Genomic DNA, 23,189 nt, shown 5'->3' on the forward strand with positions numbered 1-23,189 from the left:
GCAATCATTTATTAAGCAACCAATATGTATGGAAGGGGAAGGTAATAATTTATTAAGCACCTACTCAGTGAAAGACACTGTGTTAAGTGATTTATAAACATTATCTCATTTAATACTCACAACAACCCAGTGAGACAGGTTCTGTTAGAAGAAGGAGGTAGGGAATAAACATTTATATAGTGCCTACTGAGTCGGGAACTGTGCTAAACACTTTTTACAACCCAAATGTGCTAAAATGCCCTAATTGTATAAAGAGCATGCCACTGGTGATATACTTCCACAAGGCTTCCCTAGAGTATCTATTCAATGTTTAACTCATTGGATTAATATGATAAAAGTTGCTTCACATCTTCCCTAGTTCAGATCCATCTGAAAGACATCACGGGACATTTTGATTTGGCTTTAGAAATTTTGAGGTGTTCTTGGGTGGATGGGACTGGGGGTGAGGATATGTTGTGATGCCTGAAGAGCAGGCAACTCTGAGGTCATCTTGGACCTTCCCAGAATCAAAGCTAAATCTTTGGGGTTGGCATAAGAGTGACCATATGGATCTTCTGGGAGATATTTAACCTGGGATCCATGAACTTTTAAGAAACATTTTTTAAAAAGGATTTCAAATACTTGCTTTCCTTTGTGATCCTACATTTTTTATTTTATGAATTTAAAAACATTATCCTGGGATGGGGTCCATAGGTTTCACCAGACTTCCAAAGGAGTCCATGATGCAAAAATGGTTAAGAACGTTTGCTCTAGCATGAAGGAATATTGGTGGAATGACTCCTCTATGGAAGTTGCCCTTGAGTAAAAGTGGTCTCAGGCATCTAGGAGATTATAGAGAATTGGATGCACAGCAGAATATGAATGACTCCCAAACCTGAAGGAACTCAATGAAGAAAAAAACAAACTCAAAAGCCAGTGTGAAATGTTCCACATTATTATCTCTCTTGAAGTTTTCTTCAAACATGGATTTCCTTATGACCCCAACAGAAAAGGGGAAAAATGTGTGTGTATGTATATATAAACAAATATATATGTACATATATATGTGTGTGCATATACTTTTATACTTATGCATATGCATACATATGCATTATATACTATACAAATACATATGTATATGTAAACAAAAATATATGTGTATATATAACTGTGTTCATACATGTATGTGTGTATGGATGTATATGTTTGAATAAAAGTTAACCAATGAGTCTGCTTTCATTTTTACTGTGTTTCCTCTGAAGTCAGGGATGTACTGTTTCAGCTCTATGTTTCCAAATCACAACACAATTGAGAAATGACTTAGAACTCAAGGCTGTTGGCAAAGCCAGATATATGAGTCCATGCATCCACTCACAAATTCCCAGAGAACTGCCTCAAATAATCTTGTTTTTTTTTTGGAAGATAATAATGCATAACTTTTATTAACTTTTTTGCCATTTTAAAAAAGCAAGCAATACCATTTGGCAGTAGATATAAAAATAAGAATACATTGCTGAGAATTGAGTAGTGGCAGCTTTCAGGCATCATGAGCATTTGATTTGCCAGCATCTACCCTCTCCCCCATTCACACCTTATTTCCTTAAGTTCAAATACAGTTTTTTCCTCATTTGTTACACATAGGGAATTATCCCTATCCATATCACTGATCAAAACTTATTTCTAGCTCAATAATTTATTTTGGAAACATACATCCATGTAATTTAGCATTTTTTTAAACTCATGCAACACATCCAGCTTCAAGAAGGTCACAGATTCCTTGGAAGACTCCAGGTAGTAGATGAACCATTACTAAGACACATGCACAGCTGAATGACAGGTACAATTTAGACAGAACATACAGGAAATAAAGAAACTTCAAATCTATAAGAATCAGAGGAAGGCTAGCTCATCTCTTTAGCACTGGGAAGTCATTGTCATCCCTACCAATTGATTGGCTTGCTACAGCAATGGTCATGCCAGACTCACAAGGAGTATCAGACTCAATCCCAGACTGGTCTGAGGGCCATTATTCAGTGGCTTTTGTATTAACCTAGACAGTGGTCAGCTCAGTCTGTGATATGAAATCCTTATAATCTCCTCCTCTTCCCAATCTCCAGTTCAGGGCATCCATTAAGTCATACCCTTGGGATTCACATTTAAGCATGCAAAGCACACTACTCTGGGTAAGAACAGCATCTTGGACATGAAGTTCTCATGACTTAAAATGAGAATGGCCCCCAAGGGTTTTTGTGAACCAAACAGACATAAAGAATCAGCAGTGGCCAAAAATGGACATACTGGATGGGAAGCACAGGTAGTACAGGCTGAGGATCTGGGTTGGGGCCTAGCCCACTGGTTCCTCTTGCTCACAGACATTCCACACTACCTAAGGCCACTTACTGTTTGCTTACCTGCTCATGGTTGCTCGCCCACCATTCCCCATACTCTCTTTGGGGGTGAAACACTCTATTTCCGACTTGTTCTGGGCCAGTCTCCTGCCTTTGTACCTAATGAATCATGACAACGACAGGAGCAAAGAGAAAGAGGTGATTGTGTGCTGGGCAGCTGTGTGGTGGAAGAGCCAATGTGAAGAGGGATGCTTAGAAGAGGGCCCAGAATCCAGGGCTTTCCAAAGGCCCCTGTGACCCCATGTTAAAGTCCGCAGTCCTAGAACACAGCAGGAAACCTTAGCCCAGAATCTAACAATCACTCTCAGATATTTTTTTTATTATACAAATGTTCATTAAGTACCTAAAGACACTGTGCTCTGGTTATTTGTTTTTGTTTTTTTAAATATACCCTGCAATTTATATCACTACTGTTTGTTTAAAACCTCATTAAAGAAATCTGGTTCTAATGTCTCTTACTAATCACCAACAAAATCTTCATTAACCCACATTTCCTGAGATCCTACCCCGTGTTATATTGGGTACTTGGGATGGAAAGAGGTCTAAGACAGATTCCTGCCCAAGCCATCATGCGACTGAAGCTTAGCTGGGAGTGTAGAGATGCTTAAACTATTAAGGCTGGATCTTATAGGCCCCTCCATGTGAAAATATTGTATAATACTCCTCTGAAGGTATTAAACTCTTCATTTTAAAGACAAAAAAAATCACAATGTAAGAAATTTTAATTTTTAAAAATTTCTTATGATATATCACTGGACCATTTTCAAAATGTGGTTATAAGTTACACTAAAGACCTTTCATTGGTGTGGAGACCCTATCCTATTGATTTTATTACTGTGGGAGCTTCTTCTGATGTTGATAGAAATGCATTGGAAACAGAAAAGGGGTTTGAACCCAGGTTTTCATGACTCTAATCCTAGTACAATATGCACTACCCCAGAGGTGTCAAATAAGTGACCCAAAGGCCTCATGTAGACTACAACTCTCCCAAGGGTGGCCAGAACCTGATTAAAATATAATTGGGAAATACTTAAAATAAATAAAAAAAAACAACCCTATAACATTGATAACATTACATTTTAAAACTAAGTCAATATGCAGCCCTGAGTGAGTCTTAGCTACGATTTAGTGGTTTCATTTCTTTTTGATTATGACATGACTGCTGTATGTCATACTGACACAGTTACCTATATTACCATATTTTGGATTTTCACAACAACTCCATGGATAAGGTGTGGCATATTCTTATTTCCATTTCATTGAAATGAAATGACTTATTTAAGATCTCATAGAGATCTGGCTGAGTCAATGAGCAAGTCACCTTCCTTCTCTCAGTGTTGGAAGTGACTGCTTCATCTAATTCCTCACCTCAAGTGGTTATCTGGTCCAATTTTCTACCTTCAGGGAGATAAAAGTATTATTTTTGGTACTTTTTACATGAGGAGAACAAGGTTTTAAGAGCTCATATACAACAGCAGAGCCAGTACTGGAATTCAGGTTTTCTGAATCTTAATCCAGCACTTCAAGACACTAGGACAAGCTTTCAAGATACCAATTCTGACAAAACATGGAAGTAATGTGGATCTCAAATGCAACACAAGTTTCTAACTAAGCAAGAAGTTCTTTTGATTATGAGACATTTCCAGTATCTCTTGCATGCTAAACGAGGTGAGAGATCCATTAAGTTTGATTGAAAAACTTGTTTGTGCCTTCAGATGAGATCTGTTTTGGCTGACTGTGAACTAGTAATAGCTACCTAATCATATTGGCTGGATGGTCATCCAGTTTCCATTCATCCATTCTCACTGCCCTGTTCAAGGTAATAAATGATGCTTTAATAACTGCAGGTTGCTGCCCAGGCTCATGAATTTTGGCTTTGATTTAACTGTAGGAAAGGATAGGCTATCAGTGGATTATTTATAAATTTGAAGGTAGTGAAAGAGCAGGATCAATTTCCCCCAAGGGGGGCATGTTTACTTTGTTGTTTTTCTCCAAAACACCTTTCCCAAAGACAATAAATTCTTCTGCAAATAATAATAATGTCACTAAACATTGAGACATCCATGGGAATATATAAGCAGATGTGGAGAAGTGGTAAAAGTCCTGGATTTGGAATCAGAATATCTTGACTTGAGTCCAGGACCTACATTACACAGCAGTAAGACCTTAGGCAAACAACTCAAACTTAGTTTTTTGCATTTCTAAAATGTGAATAGTAATGACTGCATAATCTCTTAATCTTATGAGGTTTTTTGAGTATTTGTTCATAGGAACAAAAGTTTAGGGATAAAAGAGAGCTAAAAGTTTACCTCATGTTCATTTTACAAAAGAGGAAACTGAGGCCCAGACAGCCTAAATGATTTGCCTAATGTCTCATGCATAGTAAGTGGCAAATTTCAGATTCACTCTCATACTAATTCTCAATCCAGTGCCTCCCCAATAAGATGCTTTGTAAAACTTTCTAAACTTTCTTGAGGCCATGGGTATTCCTTATGTTTTTGTCTTTATAGCCTCCACATCTATCAGAGTGCCTTGTGCAAAATAGGCTTTTAATAAATATTTGCTAAACTGAATTCAATTTTTATGCCCATTTCTCAGATAGGTAAACATCTGTAATAACTTATGAGAGGGTAAAGTAACACACAGAGTATATTCTACATGATATCAGTAGACAACCTGGCTATGGGACTCAGACACTGTGTTTCACAGTCAGCCTGTTGGTTGAGGAATAATTCTATTATATGATTTCAATATCCAGGAAATTCTTTAGAATTCCTTTCTTATTTACTTGCTGATGTCTCCTTACATTTTGGTTGGGAAAACTTTCACAATGAAGCCTAAGATTTTTTTTTGTGTGTGTGTGAGGCAATTGGGGTTATGTGACTTGCCCAAGGTCACACAGCTAGTAAGTATTAAGTGTCTGAGGTCGGATTTGAACTCAGGTCCTCATGACTCTAGGGTCGGTGCTCTATCCACTGCACCACCTAACTGCCCCCAAGGACTAAGATTTTTTTAAATGAAAATTCACATGTAGAAGAAACACATTGACTTCAACCCATAGTATCAGATATGAGAACATTCTTTAGAGGGAATAGATTTTGGTCAAATGTAAAAAATGGGAAGGGACAAAAGGACAAGACAGGACAGCACAAGGGCCCTGCATACCCAAAGAAGTGAGGGTGAAGTCTTAGAAGGGGCAAGCTGAGAAAAATGAAGATCTTTGTCCAACTTCACAATTTTCTCTCATGGTTGCCCTGCTCAAACTCTCACTGAAAATATTGGTTCCCATAACACGTAAAGTGAGACACATGTTGGGAAGATACTTTCCTCCACTGTCTTCTTTCCTATCACCTTTTTTGTCTTTAATTATGAAACCATATTAATAAAGAATCATCCTTCTTAACCTAGCTAGGTGGTAAGAGCACTGGCCCTAAATTCAGGGAGTTGAGTTCAAATCTGGTTTTAGACATGTTTTAGCTGTGTGACCCTAGTCAAGTCACTTAAATTCCACTTCACTTTCTTCCTCTGTAAAATGAGCATAGTAATAGCCCTTACTTACCAGGGTTGTTGTGAGAATTAGATGATTTAATATTTGTAAAGCACTTTGTAAACCTTAAAGTGCTATATAAACACTAGTTGTTGTGGTTATTGTTGTTATTATTATTATTATTTTATAATCATATGATAGTCCAATAGATACCTCTATGGTGAGGTATGCTCATTATTATTGCTGTTGTTATTATATCATTATAATATATATATTATTATATGACATATTACTGTTATTACTACTACTAATGCAAGGATGCTGATGCTGATGATGGTAATAAATCAGTGGAACTCAGTTTGATTTTATCCTGACTTGTGTGTTTATGAACACGTTTTTTTCATCTCTTCAAGTCTCAACTTCCTTATTTGCAAAAATGGAGGTAATGAAGCTTGCACTATCTACCTTACAGATTTCTTGTAAGAAAAGCACTTTGAAAAACCTCAGAAGATTATACAAATTACATGTTTTACTAAGAGTTACAAATTTGGAATCAGAGGACCTAGGTCACTTATATGACCTGGGCAAATATTTATTCAAGTCATTTCAACTCTTTGGTTCCTAGTGCCTTCCTTTAGAAAATGAGAGAATTGGATTAGATGATCTCTAATGGCTCTTTAGACACTAAATCTATGTTCCCGAAGTATATGAGAACAATGATAATTAATGTAGGAGTAGATCTGCATAGGTAGAAGGAATTTCCGCATCGGGGAGTTTCCTATATCAGTGAAGTAACAGTTCCAGTCCAAAACAACAACAATGAAAAATATCTCATGTTTGTATAATGATTTGAGCTCTTCACAATGTCTTCTTAGTAATACAGTGAAGTGTAGCATTTGAAAGTGCTAGAAGTTATTTCTCTACCTGTAAGGAAATCACAGTGAAACTGTTTTAATTTGTTGAATCATATTGGAACACATTCAGTTGCATGAAAGCTCCCTGAGTGCAGTGATTCCTTTTAATTTCTGTCTTTTTAACCCTAGACCTTATTATGATGCCTTGCACCTAAGTAGTAGGCCTCCACCAGTCACAGACGACCATGGATCAGCTCCTTGAAGAGCCACAAGTCACAGTGTGACTGTGCAGTCCGCAGCTCCTGAGTTACTTATAACCGGTAACTGCCGCATCTCGTGTTGTATCTACCCCATGAGGAGTAGCTGGAGTGTTTTCTCCAGGGTGCTGGCCTGGGTGGATCTGAAGCCTTTCCCATATATGGGTATAGCCCCAAGGCAGCAGAGGTTTAAAATCAGGGTTTCCTTCCCCTAGGCGGGTTGCCTGCCAAGGCTAACGAGCCCCACCTGCCCGAAGTGACTGGTTTTAAGGCGCCAGTGACTTGCCTTCGCCCCTTCTCCTGTTAGTGGAAACAGTTCCGCCAGGAGAAGGCCAGGAGTTGGATTTCGGTTGTCAGGGGCTATTTGAGATGCACCTAAGTAGGCAATTAATAAGTGAATTTTGAATGAGAAAAAAAAAAGAGGAGACTGCTTAAAGAGTCAGTACAAAGAAAAAATGAGAAATCATTTGGAAAACTGCTATGGTGATTGAATATAGGATTTGAAGTGATTAATCATAAACTAGGCATGATGACAAAGGTGGAGGAATGACAAAGTTTGTGTTCGGTAATGAAACTTTATTTGTACAGGATTAATCTAAAGGAGTTAGGCTAAAGACATAAATAATTGTGTCTATTTCAGCAAACTCCCCACCTCCACCATCACTCCTGTACACAGACACCACTTTTTGCCAATAATGAGTGAGAGAATGCAAGATCAGCGAGAATCTGCAGGAAAAGAAAATAGTTACTTCTGGCAAAGAAGATGCAGGAATTTCATGTCCCTGCATCGACAGACAGAAGACACAGATAAGGTTCTTTAATAAGAGCAATTAGAGTTAACAGCCGGATATTGGTGATGATAGCAGTAGAAAGCACCCTTACAGTTTTTAATGTCTAAACTATGGTCTAGAATTAGGAGCGCTAGCTGGACCTGTTCATATGGGGTATTAAAGTTTTGAAGCACTCAGAAAATATTCAGAGTGAGTGAAGGTTTATTATTTTTTAACTTAATCTGGTAGGAAATATTAGAAATAACTACTATTTGATATCAGCTGAAGTCAATTGAGTAAGTTACTTAATTTGTGAGGTGTTCTTTAAACATTGAAATAAACCATGTTGTCATAAGTAATCTTTTTAAAAAGATTAATATTTCTGCCATCTTAATAGTTATATTTTTATAGATAATAGGATAAATTCGTGTTTGTTCTTAATTATCCACATTTGGAGAAAGCCTAGACAGTTGGGCCTTGACAATCTAATAGTAGTAAGAACATGGGAATGTGGTTAGGTAAAAATGACACAGAATTTGGAATCACAGGACTTTGAATTGAATCTCCCGACTGACTCTTTCTACCTATATGACTAGGTAAGTCACTTCTCTTGGCCTCAGTTTCGTCATCTATAAAACGAGTCAGGTTGAAGACAATCTCTTTGATCCTTTCCAATTCTAAATCTGTGATCTTATGAATACTTCACACTTAAAGAGTATTATATGAGTCACAAAATGATTTATTTACTTTTCTCTCCGCTGATCCTCAAAGTGGTATGAGTATGATAGAAACAGAGGTAGATCTCAGAGACCAACTAGAATAACTACCTCATTTTACAGATGAAGAATCAAGGCCCAGCTAGTAAGTGGTAGAGATGAGATTTGAACTCAAATTCTCAGACTCAAATAGATTCCCACTGCATCATACATTGTTATCCCTTCTTTACAGATGAAGAAATGGAGAGGTCACATAGTAAATAGGTAAGCCAGGATTTAAATCTAGTTTTACTCCAAAATTTGTTAAATAGGTATAATCACGACTGTGCCACTTGCACGGTTGTCTTAAGGATCAAATGTGTCATTCTACAATAATTGCACACCTACTTGCAAGTACATTCTATGTGAAAGACCCTGGGCTAGGCACTGGAATACAAAGTCAAAAAATATATAACTGTCCCAACCCTTAAGGCTCATGAAAAACTTGATAACTTTAAAGGCCTGCATAAACACATTACTGTTCAGTACAATTGAAATGGTAAATTTTGTTTTATGATAGTCACTCTTAATAAGCCAGGACGTTGCCTCTTTGAATGACACCCTAGTCCCTTGTCTTCAATTTACCAAGGATCTTGCAAGTTCAATTCAGGCTAGTAATATAGTTCCAGCAGCCTTTCCAGCTCTGATTATAGGACATTAGATGGGTGCTTTTGTTCATCAGAGAAAGGATGGAAAGCCATGAGTTATGATGTGTGGGTTAAAGCATGATATTAAGGGAAGGCAATTCAGGAGCAGACTGTGGTGACATTCACACTGCAATTAGAATGTGGAACTGGAGAGTCATTGGAAACAATGATTCACTCGCAACTCTCAAAGGCCTAGTTCTTCATCAAGTTTTAAAAGCCAGAGATCAGTGCAATTAGATTGAACTCAGGATTGTGCCTGCACAGCTATGATTTAAAAAAGAAAGAACCAGAGAGAGTATTTAACCAAATTCAATAATGCAAAAAAAACAAAGATAACTGGCCACTTCTGTTTCTTTAAAAAACAAAACCAAACAAAAACACTCCATTCATAAATAAATTAGTGAAATTGTTGGCTCTCTGTTCCAGAGGATCCTATGGTGTCAAGTCTCAGAAAAGTGGTTTTACACAGCCTGGTAATGTACCAAAGGGAATCATCCAAAAATGTCAAGCTGGGGAAAAAAGGATGTGACTAATAAGTAGCTCAAAAAAAAAAACCCAAACAATGTCCTGAGCCAATATTTATAAAAGCTTTTGAAAATCTACTAGGGAATCTAAATTGTCTTCTCTAAGCAAGAAAGCACAGATTTACAGGTAGGTAGTCAGAGCCTTCAAGGAACTCTACTAGAACCTAAGCTTATAGAAGATAGGAACCAAGTTTTATTAAGTCAATTCAGCAAACATTTTTAAGGCATCTCCAAAATGCATGGTAATATGCTAAACCCTGGGGAAGATGCAAAGATTAATGAAAACTATGCCTTTGCCCTCAAAAAGGATTTAATTCAGTAGGGATTGCATACTTGAGTAATACTACAAAATAGAATTTTGTGTTTGCATGGAAAACTATCCAAGATTGGAGGAAGGAAAAGTCATCTGAGAAGATGGCACAAACAGGAGGGTTTGAGAACAATTGGAAGCATTATAGAAGGTGGGAAGGGATCCTTTGGGGAATGGTGCATTCTGGGCATACAGATTGGCATGTAGAAAAGAGATGTATATTTTTCTGAAAAGGATCTCATCATTGATTTTTTATTTCCCATACCAACTTGCACAATGATTGTATTCACATCGTAGACTAGTAAACAGGTGCTAACTCTAACTGATAATAACTAATTGATGTATTAAAGGTTATGCAGGTATATTCATATAGCCACAGTTGACTGATAACATTGACATCTCATTACTTCCCTCTTCTCCCAGCATAGTTTAAAAGAGAGAGAGACTGATCTATTTCCATAGATACTGTAGTCATCACCGTGGCATGATTCTGGGGTTTTATCCCCCCGGATCCTCTGAAACTATGGACAGTAGGAGTTAGAAAGAATCTTACAGATCATTTCATTATATAATTCCAGGGTAATAAAATTTAAAGGCAACGAAAGACCTTACCAATCATCTAATTCAGAGATTCTTACCTGGCATCCATAAACTTCCAAAGAGTCCATGGATAGATTTTAGGGGATTCATTAACATGTAGGGAAAAAAAAACAGACCTCTTTTCCATTAATCTTTATTTTCCTTTGTACTCCAATGCATTTTCTTTTATACATTTAAAAACATTACTCAGAAAAGGTGTGTCTAGGCTTCGCCAGACCATGAATGGCATCTGTGACACAAAAAGGTTAAGAACCTCTGACCTAGCCCAACTCTTTCATTGTATACAGGTGAGTTAAAAGGCTTACTGAGGCTATGTGACTTTTCCAAGATGAAAGAGCTGGTAAGTATATTGCAGAAACAGGATTAGAACACAGGTTTCCTGATGTCCAACCAACTGTATTTTCACTATCCCCCTTAAAAATAGATTTTAAATGGGGCAGGTACGTGGTGCAGTGGATAAAGCACCAGCCCTGAATTCAGGAGGAACTTGCTTCAAATCTGAATTCAGACACTTGACACTTAATTAGCTGTGTGACCCTGGGCAAGTCACTTAACCCTCATTGACCCACAAAAAAAACCAAAACCAAAAAAAAAAATAGATTTTAACTAGTATTAATAAAATGACCTTTCAGGAAAAGGTTCTGTGTGGCTGCTTTCTGGACTTTTGTATTGATCAGAACCCAGACATGCTTCACTTTATTTACTCCTCTGAGTTCATCATCATGATAATCTGAGCAATTACCTTGATAGCCATCCTCTTTCCTTTCCTCAACTCCTAAATTCAGTTCTTGAATTGTAATCAAATCAACTTTCCCATTGCATTTGAAAGGGAACTGCCCATCTTTTCCTTGATGCTCCTATCATCTCTGTAACTTTCCAGAACCAAATAGTCCTGCCTGTTCACCCCTTCCCTATATGCATTTTCTTCTCCTATTTAAAATGTAAGCTCCTTAAGGACAGGGGAAGACTTTGTTTCTGTATTTGAATCCCCAGGACTTAGCATGGGGCTTAACATATATTAAGAGCTTAATAAAATGCCTTTTCATTGACTTATTCATAAACTCCAGGTCTTTTGACTAGTGGTGCAATCTTGGATTAATCACTTCCCCTTCTGGGACTCCAGCTTCCCTATAAATGTTCCTCTAATATGAACAGGGTAGGGCTAGTTGACCTTTGAGTACCCTTCTGGTTCTGAAACTTTTATAAAAAAGCTGAGCTTTGCAAAGTATTTTCCATGTATTATCTCATTTCATCTTCACAACAATCCTGTGAAACAGATGACATTATTAGCTTCATTTAACAGATGAAGAAAATGAGGCACAAAGAGCTTTAGTGATGCACACAGGGTTTTATTGCTAGTAAGTGTATAAGGAAGGATTTGGACCAAGGCCTTCCTTACTCCAAGCCCTGCATTCTATTCACTGTGCTACCTAGCTTTGTGGTTGTTCTGTCATTTCAGTAGTGTCCAACTGCTTTGACCCTGGTTGGAATTTTCTTGGCAAAGATCCTGGAGGAATTTGCATTTCCTTTTCCAGCTTATTTTAGAGATGGTGAAACTGAGGCAAACACGGTTAAGCTACTTGCCCAGATTTCCTGCAGCTAGTGAGTGTTTGAGGCCAGAATTGAACTTAGGAAGATGAGTCTTCCTGACTCCAGGACTGGCACTATATCTACTGTGCCACCTAGCTGTCTCTTATCAAATCATTTATTTTGAAACAAAACAAGAAAGAATGATGGGTTTAGGTCTAAGGGGGCCTTAGAGTTCATTTAGTAAAAAACTCATATGATCTCAGGGCTTTGAGTGAGAAAGGATCTCAGAAATCATCTCATCCTACTCCTTTATTTTAAAGGAAACTGAGGCATGGGGAGATCTAGTGAAGTTTCCAAATTCATACAGAATTCTCTGAGCAGAAAGTAGATTCCAGATGTTCAGACACCAAGTCTCGTGCTATTCACTTTCTCATTTGATGGCAATGAGTATGTAGGCACAATTTATTTCTTTATAAGCTATGAGCATGTTGCTTTATTTTGAAAACTGACAATTTAATGAAGATAAATAGGCTTTAATCATAAACCCCAGATTAAATGTTCTATTGATGAAGAGTTTTCTCTTGGCTTTCAGAGAATCCCAAAGGATGTCTTAATTCCAGTTGTAATGGGAACATGTTTAAAAAGATGAATAATTTTAAGTAATTGCTTTTTCAATGGACACTTTGCTTCATTGTTACTCATTTCACCATCAGTATTTGGTAATATGGAAAGTTTTGAAGGTCATCATTATTCTTTTGCAGTTAGCTTGCAGACTAAAATGTGACGAGAAAATAAGGAAGATAAATTGGTGTTTATTAAGACAACACTACAACCCCCTTCCTCTTTTTCTCAAAGGGAAAACTATAGTTCCACTTTGAGAGAAGGTCTGGGAGATTGAACAAGAACAGCATCTATCAGGGTACAAATAATGTGCTAATGTTCTATTTTACCAACATTCCACATGGAATGTAGGGGCTAGTTAATTCTTCAAGCTCTTCAGCTACTAGGATGCTATGCTTATTTACTCTATCCATGGAGGTAGGTGCAGGTGAAGTGGATTGAGTGCTGGACCTGGAGTAAGGAAGACCTGAGTTCAAATCTGGTCTTAGATATTTATTGTCTGTATGACCCTGGACAAGTCACTTAACATCTGTTTGCCTCAGTTTCCTCATCTGTGAAATGGGGATAATAATAGCACCCACCTCCCACAGTTGTTGTGTGGTTCAAATGAGATTATAACTGTAAGTCACTTAGCACAGTGTCTGGTACATATTAAGTACTATATAAATATTGTTGATGATGATGATGTGACCTTAGGTAAGTCATCACACCTCTCTGTCACTTTCCTTATCTTTTGAGATGAGATGGGCAGAATCAATGGCCTCTAAGATTTCTTCTAGCCCTCTGATTCTGGCCCCAACCTTCTTTAGGATGTGAGTTCCCCAATGATAGAAAACTGATGTTTGCCTAGGTGATACAGTGGATAGAGCACTGGGCCTGGAGTCAGGAAGATCTGAATTCAAATCTGGCTAGCTATGTGACCCTGGGCAAATCACTTAACTCCTATTTACATCAATTCCTCATTGATAAAATGGGGACACACCAAAGGAGAAAATGTCAAACCACTTTAGTATCTTTGCCAAGAAAACCTCATGGACTTTGTCCATGGGGGCACGTAGAGTCAGACATGACTGAACGACAATAATAAGGAGGGCTTAGCACAGTGCCTGGTACAGAATAGATAATCAATAATTTTTGACTGACCCCCATAATTTCATCCATAGTTGTTTATGTATCTCATTGGCCCATGGGATCTAGGCACCAAGTTGGTCTCATGATCATAAATAACTGTGGTCCTGCGATCTACTTCCATTCCTTCTGGGTAATCAGGCAGTCATGGGGAGTGAGGACAAGGGATGAAGAAGAGGGAAATAATTTGGTGCAGGGCAGTGGTGTCAAAATTAAATAGAAATGGGTCACTAATCTCTACATAAGCATATTAGACAGGTGCATATTGACTTAGTTTTAAGAGGTAACATTACCTTCATTTTGTTGCATTTTTTACTTATTTTATTGAACATTTCCCAGTTATATTTGAATCTGGCTTGGGCCCAGATGACCATGAAGTCTCTTCCAGCCATGATATTCTGTGAAGACCAGGTTTGCCTTCTCTGCTACTCTCCTGGCTCATTCAACTAAAGGCTGCCTCTGCCTGAAGCAACTTTTGAACAAAAGGGTTCTTGTTACCACCCAAGCTATATCTGAAATGAGGACACCAAAAATCAAGTGGGATAGTAGAAACATCCCGGAGTGAGAGAGCTTGGGTTCAAATCCCACCTCTAACATTTACTTCTTGTTTGACTTTGGACAATCTCTTTACCTCTCTATTCATCATTTTCTTTATCTTTCAAAGGAATGGCTGTTAAAATCCTTTCCAGTTTGAAATCTATGATCCTACGAACTGTGTGATCATTTTGCCTCAATTTACTTATCTGCGAAATGGGAATATTTCACTATTTTATATCATAGGGCAGCTTGGAGTAAAAATATTTCGTGAAGACTAAAACAATGTATCTGTAATTATTATGAGAAAGGAATAGCTTCTAGACTTGAGACATTTCTACTTTGGGACATACAATTAAAAAAAAAATTGGCATTTCTTTTTTTACATCACTTTCATTTTCAAATATATCTCTCCCTTATCCTCTTCTTCCCAGGGAGCCATCCATTGTAATAAAGGGAAAAAAGAGAGAAAACAGTTCAGCATGATTAACTAACACATCCACTAAGCATATGGTATTATAGCATATGCAATGATCTACAACCAGTCCCTCCACCTCTGCAAAGAAAGGAAGGAAAAGAGGATAGAACATTTTGCTTGACTCACACATATATGCTAAGTGTAGGTCAATTATATATACAAGTCAGTGTAGCACCTGTAAGCCAGTAGGGGAATGTGCTTCAGTGGTAGTCAGATTGACCTTATGTATCAGAAAGTACTGTGAGAAGTATAAAGTGATATCATTATCATCCTCAGCTCAGGTGGATCCCTCCTCTATGAAGCCTTCCCTGATAGCATCCACAGACCCCCACCCCTTGAGTTATTTCTCCCTTCTCAAATTTTCTGATGGTCTTTCTCTGGATCTTTCCTTTTATTCTCATTACATTATACTCTGAGCTATAATTATTTATTTATATGGCTAACTCCACTTTTGACTATGATCTCTTTGAGGGCAGTGACTGGGCATTTTTCATTTTTGTATCCCAGTGCTTAGGACAATAGTTTTCATATATTGTTGTTCAATTGTTTGAGTCATGTCTGACTCTTCTTAACTCCATTTGGGATTCTCTTGGCAAAGATCCTGGAATGGTTTGCCATTTCCTTCTCCAGCTCATTTTACAGATGAGGAAACTGAGGAAAATCTTGCCCAATGTGACTTAGCTAGTAAGCATCTGAGGTCAGATTTGAACTCAGGTCTTCCTGACTCCAGGTCCAGTGCTCTATCTACTAAGCCATATAGCTGCCCATATAATAGGTGTTTAATACCTCGTTGCTATTGAATAATTGCCATTGGTGTAATTCATTTTGGGATAATCATCCGTAAAGTAGGATACAATGCCTAGCACAAGGTCTTGCGTGGTAGGCACTAAATACATGTTTGTTGAATTGAATTGAACATGACAGCACCTGCAGTCTGAAATGAAGGTTTGGAAGAAATGCTTTCTTTTTTTTTTTTTTTAAAGTGAGGCAATTGGGGTTAAGTTGTATTCAGATACCATCAGTCCTTTCTCTGGGGATGGATAGCATTTTTTTTTTAAGTGAGGCAATTGGGGTTAAGTGACTTGCCCAGGGTCACACAGCTAGTAAGTGTTAAGTGTCTGAGGCCGGATTTGAACTCAGGTACTCCTGACTCCAGGGCCGGTGCTCTATCCACTGCGCCACCTAGCTGCCCCAGAAATGCTTTCTTAATGGGAAAAGTCCATACCTCATCCGTATAGTACACTTAATTTATTTCCATATACTTTGACCATTGTGAAGTCTGGTGATAGAAATCCATGTCCTTGAAAATAATAAAAATGAGAGTATTTTTATTAATCAATCAATAAGCAGTCATTAAATTCCGGGAAATGTTCTAGGTGCTGGTGATAAAAAAAAATTCTTATTCTCAAGGAACTTAAAATACATTAAGGGGATGTACATGTATTGGTATATACAAATTATATTCAAAATAAATACACAAATACAAAATAATTGGTGGGGGAAGACACTGATTAATCAAGAAAGTCCTCATGTAAGATGTAGGGCCTGAGATAAGCTTTGAAGGATAAGAAACAGACATATGGATAGTATATAGTCCAGGCATAGGGATTAGCTTATCAAGAATCACTGAGGCGAACAATACAGTGTCAAGGATGAGGAACAATAAAGAGGCCAGTCTTTAAGTGATGGGGAGGATTGGGTATAACCCTGGAAAGGAGAGTTGGAGTTGGATTGAAATAAGCCTTAAAATGTCAAATAGAACATTTTGTATCTGGTCCTAGAGGCCATAGGGAGCCATCAGAAGTTATTGAGTAGTGGAATGACAAGATCAGATTCTCTGCTTTTAGAAAACCATTTTGTCTACCTTCTTACATTGTCCCAAATGCATTGCTAGAAATGCCGCTTCTCCTTGTCCACCACACATACAGTAATGACATTCCCTTAGTAACAAATTGAATGGGATTTCTTCTACACACATTATGATTACTTACATCTCATTGTAATTACACAATCACATATAATTATAGTGAGTGGATCAAAAGAAAACTCCCTATTAAAGCAAACATTGGGGAATATAGTTAAAGAGTGTCACATAATGTGATTCTCAGCAGTATTGGTTTCACTGGCTAGCACTTAAAGCTTCCCTTAATTAGGTTGGCTTTACCTCGAGTGGGTACAACTGAAGTAATAAAAAAAATATGAATGCTTTCTCACAACTATTTTTTTTTCTTTTGTGAATTACCTAAAAATGGAAAGACTAAAAAGGCAGATACTGCCCAGCATAGTAGGTCATCACTGAGCACCTATTAGGCACTGTTGAGTAAGTCCTAAGAAACATATTCCATAGATCCTGCTTTCAGGGAACCTATACTTCTTTGGGGTAAGCTCTTTACATATATAAAACAATTAGAGAATATTAGAAAACAGCATATGGGCAAATGAAAAGGGAATGTATAATGTGGACAGATTGGAAGGGGAAGTCAATGTTGATAGAAGGCTTTGGGGAGGAAGTGGGACCTGAGCTTGGCTTTGAAAGATGAAATGGATTTGATAGGTAGAGTCTATTAATTATGATGAGGCACTAGTAGAGTGGGAAGAGTGATGTTGTCATTCTATTACTGAATTCCTGAGTTATGTTACTGTGTGCCCTAGGACAAGTACAATAAACTCACTTCGGTTCAATTCTTCCATTTGTAAAATCAAGGCATTGACATCAGGCATCCATCTTCACAGGTGCCTGATTCTCCCCTCCACAGTTAGGATGATGCCATAGTGGGAAAGTGGAGAGCATTGAAGGCAAACTTTACCTACCTCATCACATTGTCTAGGACAGGCCGATTCACTGGGAAGCTTGGTGGAGACAGGTGCAAGGGAAAGGGCTGAGGGTAGATTCAGGGTTGGTTCATGACTGAGCTCAAGGAAACACAGTGAAGAGCATTAGTAGCATGGTAATGATAATAATAATAATCCATCACATTTGAATTGTGACCCAAGGTTACAAAACATTTTCAAATACATTCATGTTTGATTTTGATTGATCCTCAAAACAGCCACTTGTATTAGGTAGCACAAGTGCTATTACTATTTTTACAAATGGGGAAACTGAGGATCAAAGAAGCAACTTGCCCAAGGTCACATAGGTCATAAATTATTGTAAAATTATAAATGGAATTTCTATCTTCCCATTTCAATATCTAGGATTGTAGAATCACAGAATTTCACAAAAGGAACCTTAGAAGCCTCATAGTCCAATCTGTTCCTGACCAAAAACCTCTCAAATAACATAATCAAACAGTGGATCATACAGATTTCAATTGGAGACCTCTGATAAAGAACAGCCCACTATCTTCTTAAAGAACTTATTTCACTTTTTGGATAGTTTTAACTTAGTAGAAAATTTTCCTTACATAAGACCATAATTTGTCTCTATAAATTTCACCCATCACTACTAATTATGCCCTTCAGGACCAAATAACACAAATCAAATACCTCTTCCAGATGATGGTCCTACAAATTCTTGAAAAGAGCTGTCATATGCTCCATAAATCATCTCTTCTCCAGGATAATTCTCAATACCTTCATGTGATGCTCATATAGCATGAAGTCAAAGCCCCACACTATCTAGACATTTTCCTTTGGGACCTCTCCAACATATCAATAATCTTCTTAAAATATGGAATGCAGAATTGAACACAATACTCCAAAGGTGGTCTATCTAGGTTATTCTATATGCCGATTATTTTCCTTATACATCCTTCATGCCCAATATGATTGCATTTGTTAGGGCCATATCAAATTGTTGACTCACTATGAGTTTGTAGTCTACAGAAACTCCATTCCTTCTCCAGCATGTATATGAAAAGTTGATTTTCTTGAACCCAAGTGTAAACTTTACATTCAAGTTGACTCAGTTCAATGTTCCAACCCATTAAGATATTTCTGGACCCTTTAATCTAGTGTTTTAACATTTCTCTCAGATTTGTGTCAACTAGAAATCTGAAAATCATGCCATCTGTATTTTTATCAAATCATTTATAAGAATGTTGAAGAGCATAGGCTAAGCATAAAGAACAGGCAAATGTCAGCAAAAATTCTCCAAATTGACATCAAACAACTGACTCTTCTTTGGGTTCAACCATTCAACCAGCTCCAAATGCACCTCATTGTCCTATTATCTACTCTATATCTCTCCATCATTTCCTGAAGAATAACCTGAGAAATAATTTCCAGTGGTTTTCTAAAACTGAGATAAACTAGATCTAAAGCATTAGCTTGCTTGTTCATCTTAGTAACTCTTTCAAAAAAAGAAAATTAGGTTAATCTTGCATGATTACTGCTATCTTTTTATATATTCACTAACTATCTCTTTACCAATAGGCTCTATATTTTTGACAGGAGTTAGAATAAAAATCAAGAATCTATAATTTGAGGACACCCTTTTTTAGTTTTATTTTCCTTAAACCGGGGCAACCTTTCCCTTCTTCAGTATTTGAGTACCTCTCCTATTCTTTACAATGTTTCAAAGATTCATTGATGGAACATGAGCAAACACACCCACCAAGCCTTTCTGACCATGTAGTTTATCTGGACCAAGCAACTTAAATTTGTCAAAGGCACGTGCTCTCTTAGCATTTTCTTATATTAATCATAAATATGTTTTTATCTTTTAGAAGTATCTTGGAGAAACATTTTAAAAGAGAAATTGGATCAGAAGTACTAAAGGTTGTATCTGGGACTCAAATCTAAGCCATCCAATGTAAAGTCTTATGGTCTTTTTACTTCCCTCGTCCCAGAGAAAATTGAAGCCTGGGAAAGGAAAGTAAAAAAAAATAAGGTTATCCCATTAATAAAGTATAGAGCCTCAATTTAAACCAAGGTTTCCGTTATTCTAAATCTAGTCCTCTTGCATTTACACTATACTGCTTCATCATCAACATGACCAAATCTATCATCTTTGCCTACATTATGACTATCATCACTACCACGGCCACTAGCTCTTCTATCACCACCATAATACTAACCACAGCCTAACATCATCATCACCACCTTCTCTACCATCACCACCACCAATAACAGCACATATCCTACTCATTAGGTTTTACTTACCTTGAAGGGAAAAAATCAAACAAGCACATGAAGGTTTATGGACATTGAGGAAAAGGAAGAGATATAATAGGAAATGGGAAAGAAATTATTTGGAGATTTAAAAAAAAGTGATACACAAACCAATTGAGAAATAGATTTTTTTCAGGTATTTATATATCATCTGAAGTAATTCAGCAGGGGTTTGTAAAAGTAATAAGGAAGCTAAATAGGAGTCCAGTAAATAAGCACTTACAATGTGCTGGTATCATGCTCATAATTGGGGATATAAAAAGGAAAGAAAAAATATCATCCCTTGCCTTCAAGGAGCTCACAGCCTAATGGGGAGTGGGGAGAGGACTTGTAAATAACTACATACAAGATGTATAGAGTAGAGGGAAGAAAATCTCCAAGGAAAGTAATTAGCAGGAGAGTAAAAGAAATAGAGAAAGGCTTCCTGAAGAAAGTTGGATTTAAACTCAGTCTTGAGAAAATAAGGGAAGGTGAGGGGCAGAAGTGAGGAGGGAGAGCATTCCAGTCATGGGGGGCAGTCATGAAAAAGGTATGCAATTAGATGGAGTGGCATGCACCAGGCATAGCAGGTCAGTGCAGCTGGATTGTAGAGTGTGAAGGGGAATAAAGTTTAAGAAGAAAGAAAAGATGAGGAGAAACTAAGTGGTAAAGAGCTTTAAATGACAGAGGACTTTCTATTTGATTCCAGAGGTAATAGGAAGTCATTGGAGTTTATTGAATAGCGGGGTGCTGTGACCAATTCTGTGTTTTATGGAAATCAGATGAATGTATTGGATCAGAGCAGGTGAATGGATGATGGATTGGAGGGCAGAGATGATGAAGGAAGCCAGTTAGGAAGTCATTTTGACAGTCTATGAGAGAGGCAATGAGAACATACACTAGGATGGTGACTGTGTGAATAAAAAGAAGGGGACATCAGTGAAATATGTGAAGATTAAAATGACAAAATTTGTAAACAAGCTGGATATGTGGGGTGAGTGAGTGATGAGTTGATGATGTCATGGAGGTTATAAATTTAGATGATTGGATGGACAGAAAAGGAAAATAAAAGGAGGAAGTTTTGAAGAAGGGAGGTTTCAGGGATAAAGACAATGTATTTGGTTTTAGACATGCTAATTTAGAAATACTTATGAGACATCCAGTTTGAGAAGTCCAAAAGGCATTGGGTGAAGCAGGACTATAACTTCTGAGAAAGATTGGATCTGGGAATCATCTACATAGTGATGATAATTGAAGACATTGTGGCTGATAGTACCAATTGAGATTGTATAGAAGGAGAAGAAAAAAGGGTGCGGGATAGAGATTTAGTGGAGCAATGCATCTCCATGGATGAAAAACAACAAAGGTGACTGAGGAGTAGTGAGACAGGTAGGAGGAGAACCAGGAGAGAATGGCTTCATACAAATCATATTTGAACTCGAACTTCATGCAGCAGTGCCATCCACTTTATTGTTAGAAGCATAAGTGATGGTGGCTGCAATTAACTCAAATGGCCATCTAGGTGGCACAGTGGATAGACTGCTTGCCTGACATTTCCCTGAGTTCAAATCTGGCCTCAGATACTTACTAGCTGTGTGACACTGAGCATGTCATTTAACCCTGTTTGCCTCATTTTCCTCAGTTGTAAAATGAACTGGAGAAGGAAATTACAAACCACTTCAGTATCTTTGCCAAGAAAATCCCAAATGGGGTCAAGAAGAGTTGGACTCAACAGCTCAAATCTCAGAAATAACTTTTCTGCTGGGCAATGACTTCATCAGCAAGTAGGCATGCCCATGGCAATTTGTGTGCTAACCAGGGATGGAGATGGGCAGAGGTGTGCTGGAGCCATCTTCTATTGGCTCACAAGAGTTGATTATTAAATTTTCAGTGTGAGCATTTACACCTCAGAAATTGTCAAACACTATAAATCAGGGCTTGATTTACTATTTTCTTGATTGTTTAGACTTAAGAAAGTGATGGAGAAATTAAAGGTATATTCTCAATACATTTTTTTTGAAAGCCAGTTGTTAAACATTTACCAGCATGCTGCTGAGGATGGGGAACTCAATTCTGTGATCATCAGATCACTACTTAGCATAGAAGTAGAAATCCTTTTAAGCTAGAAGGACCCTTAGAGTAGAACTTCTTCCCTTTACAGAAGAAGAAGCCCTGTTCTTGAAAGGGATAATGATTCCCTCAGGGTCACTCAATCTAAGTAGTTCACAAGTTTGGATTAGAAAACAACTGTGTCCCCTGACTTCTGACTCTTCTCTACTTAGAACATTATGTTGTCTTTTTCTCTCTGGAAGAAGATCCAGAAGACAAATAGTTTCAGCATGAAACAAATTGTGGTTGTCTCTCCACAGCTATCCAGTGACAGAAAGTTATGATGTACTAATATTAGAATACAGCTTTGAGCCTGAGAGTCCGTGAGTCCCGAGTGTTCAATGTGCTCAGTCCAACTGCTCCAGTTAAATGATTAATGGCTTGTCCACTGATAATAAGTTTGGATTTTATGCCAAGAAGACCACTGGAACTGTTGCTATTATTTAAAATTTATTTCTGTCCTGATTATCAGTTTAATATTTTTATTATACTGCAGCTTAGTTCTAGATGAATCTAATGTTTTCATTTCCAAGCAGCAAGGTACTAAGATACTGTATCTGAGTTATGCCTGTAGAGGCTTCATTCAGGTTTGTCCCTTATTCTTTGAGTTTATCCATTCATTACTTATTGCCCATGGACTTGCAATGTATTCTCTTCAAGCCAGAAGATTCTTTATATGTTAATGCTCATATGGGCAGTATTCCCTCCCTCCTACTTACTTCATCATGAATTGAAATCAGGGGAGGCAACATAATCTGAGCTTTTAGAAGGATCTCACAATAGAATAAAGACAACATCCTTTATAGCTATAAGCATATTAGAGAAAGACATCCTGATGTGGTCGATTGTATGTTAGGCTTGGAGTCAGGGGAACTGGGTTTGAAACCTTCCTTAAATGTTTACCTTTGGTATAATCATGACCAATTTTACCTCTCAGAGCTTCCATTATGTTATCTATAAAATGGAGATAGATGATGATCCTTATACTACCTCCCTCATAGGATTGCTGAAGGGGCTTTGAAATCCTTAAGTGAATCAAGGTTTGTTATTTGTAATTTTCATCTTTCTGGCAGTCACTGTGAAGCTGACCATCATCCCTGTGTG

The 23,189-nt window shown here is 37.5% G+C and overlaps 1 protein-coding gene across 6 annotated transcripts in view; it reads right to left on the reverse strand.

The window, feature by feature from the left end:
• GRM5 (glutamate metabotropic receptor 5) overlaps positions 1-23,189 on the reverse strand; it is a 682,630-nt gene that overhangs the window by 23,513 nt on the left and 635,928 nt on the right. For 4 of the 6 annotated variants that reach the window (XM_043994303.1, XM_043994304.1, XM_043994306.1 and 1 more), the window contains one exon: positions 2,391-2,486. The exons of 1 other annotated variant lie outside the window; for it this stretch is intronic. In XM_043994303.1, the coding sequence (XP_043850238.1) occupies positions 2,391-2,486 (96 nt within the window). Of the gene's footprint in view, positions 1-2,390; positions 2,487-17,693; positions 17,791-23,189 lie in introns of all 6 variants that reach the window. One more of the 6 variants, XM_043994307.1, reaches the window with a different exon arrangement.

Source organism: Dromiciops gliroides, chromosome 3 (genome assembly GCF_019393635.1).
Source record: "Dromiciops gliroides isolate mDroGli1 chromosome 3, mDroGli1.pri, whole genome shotgun sequence".
NCBI classification, from domain to species: Eukaryota; Metazoa; Chordata; class Mammalia; order Microbiotheria; family Microbiotheriidae; genus Dromiciops; species Dromiciops gliroides.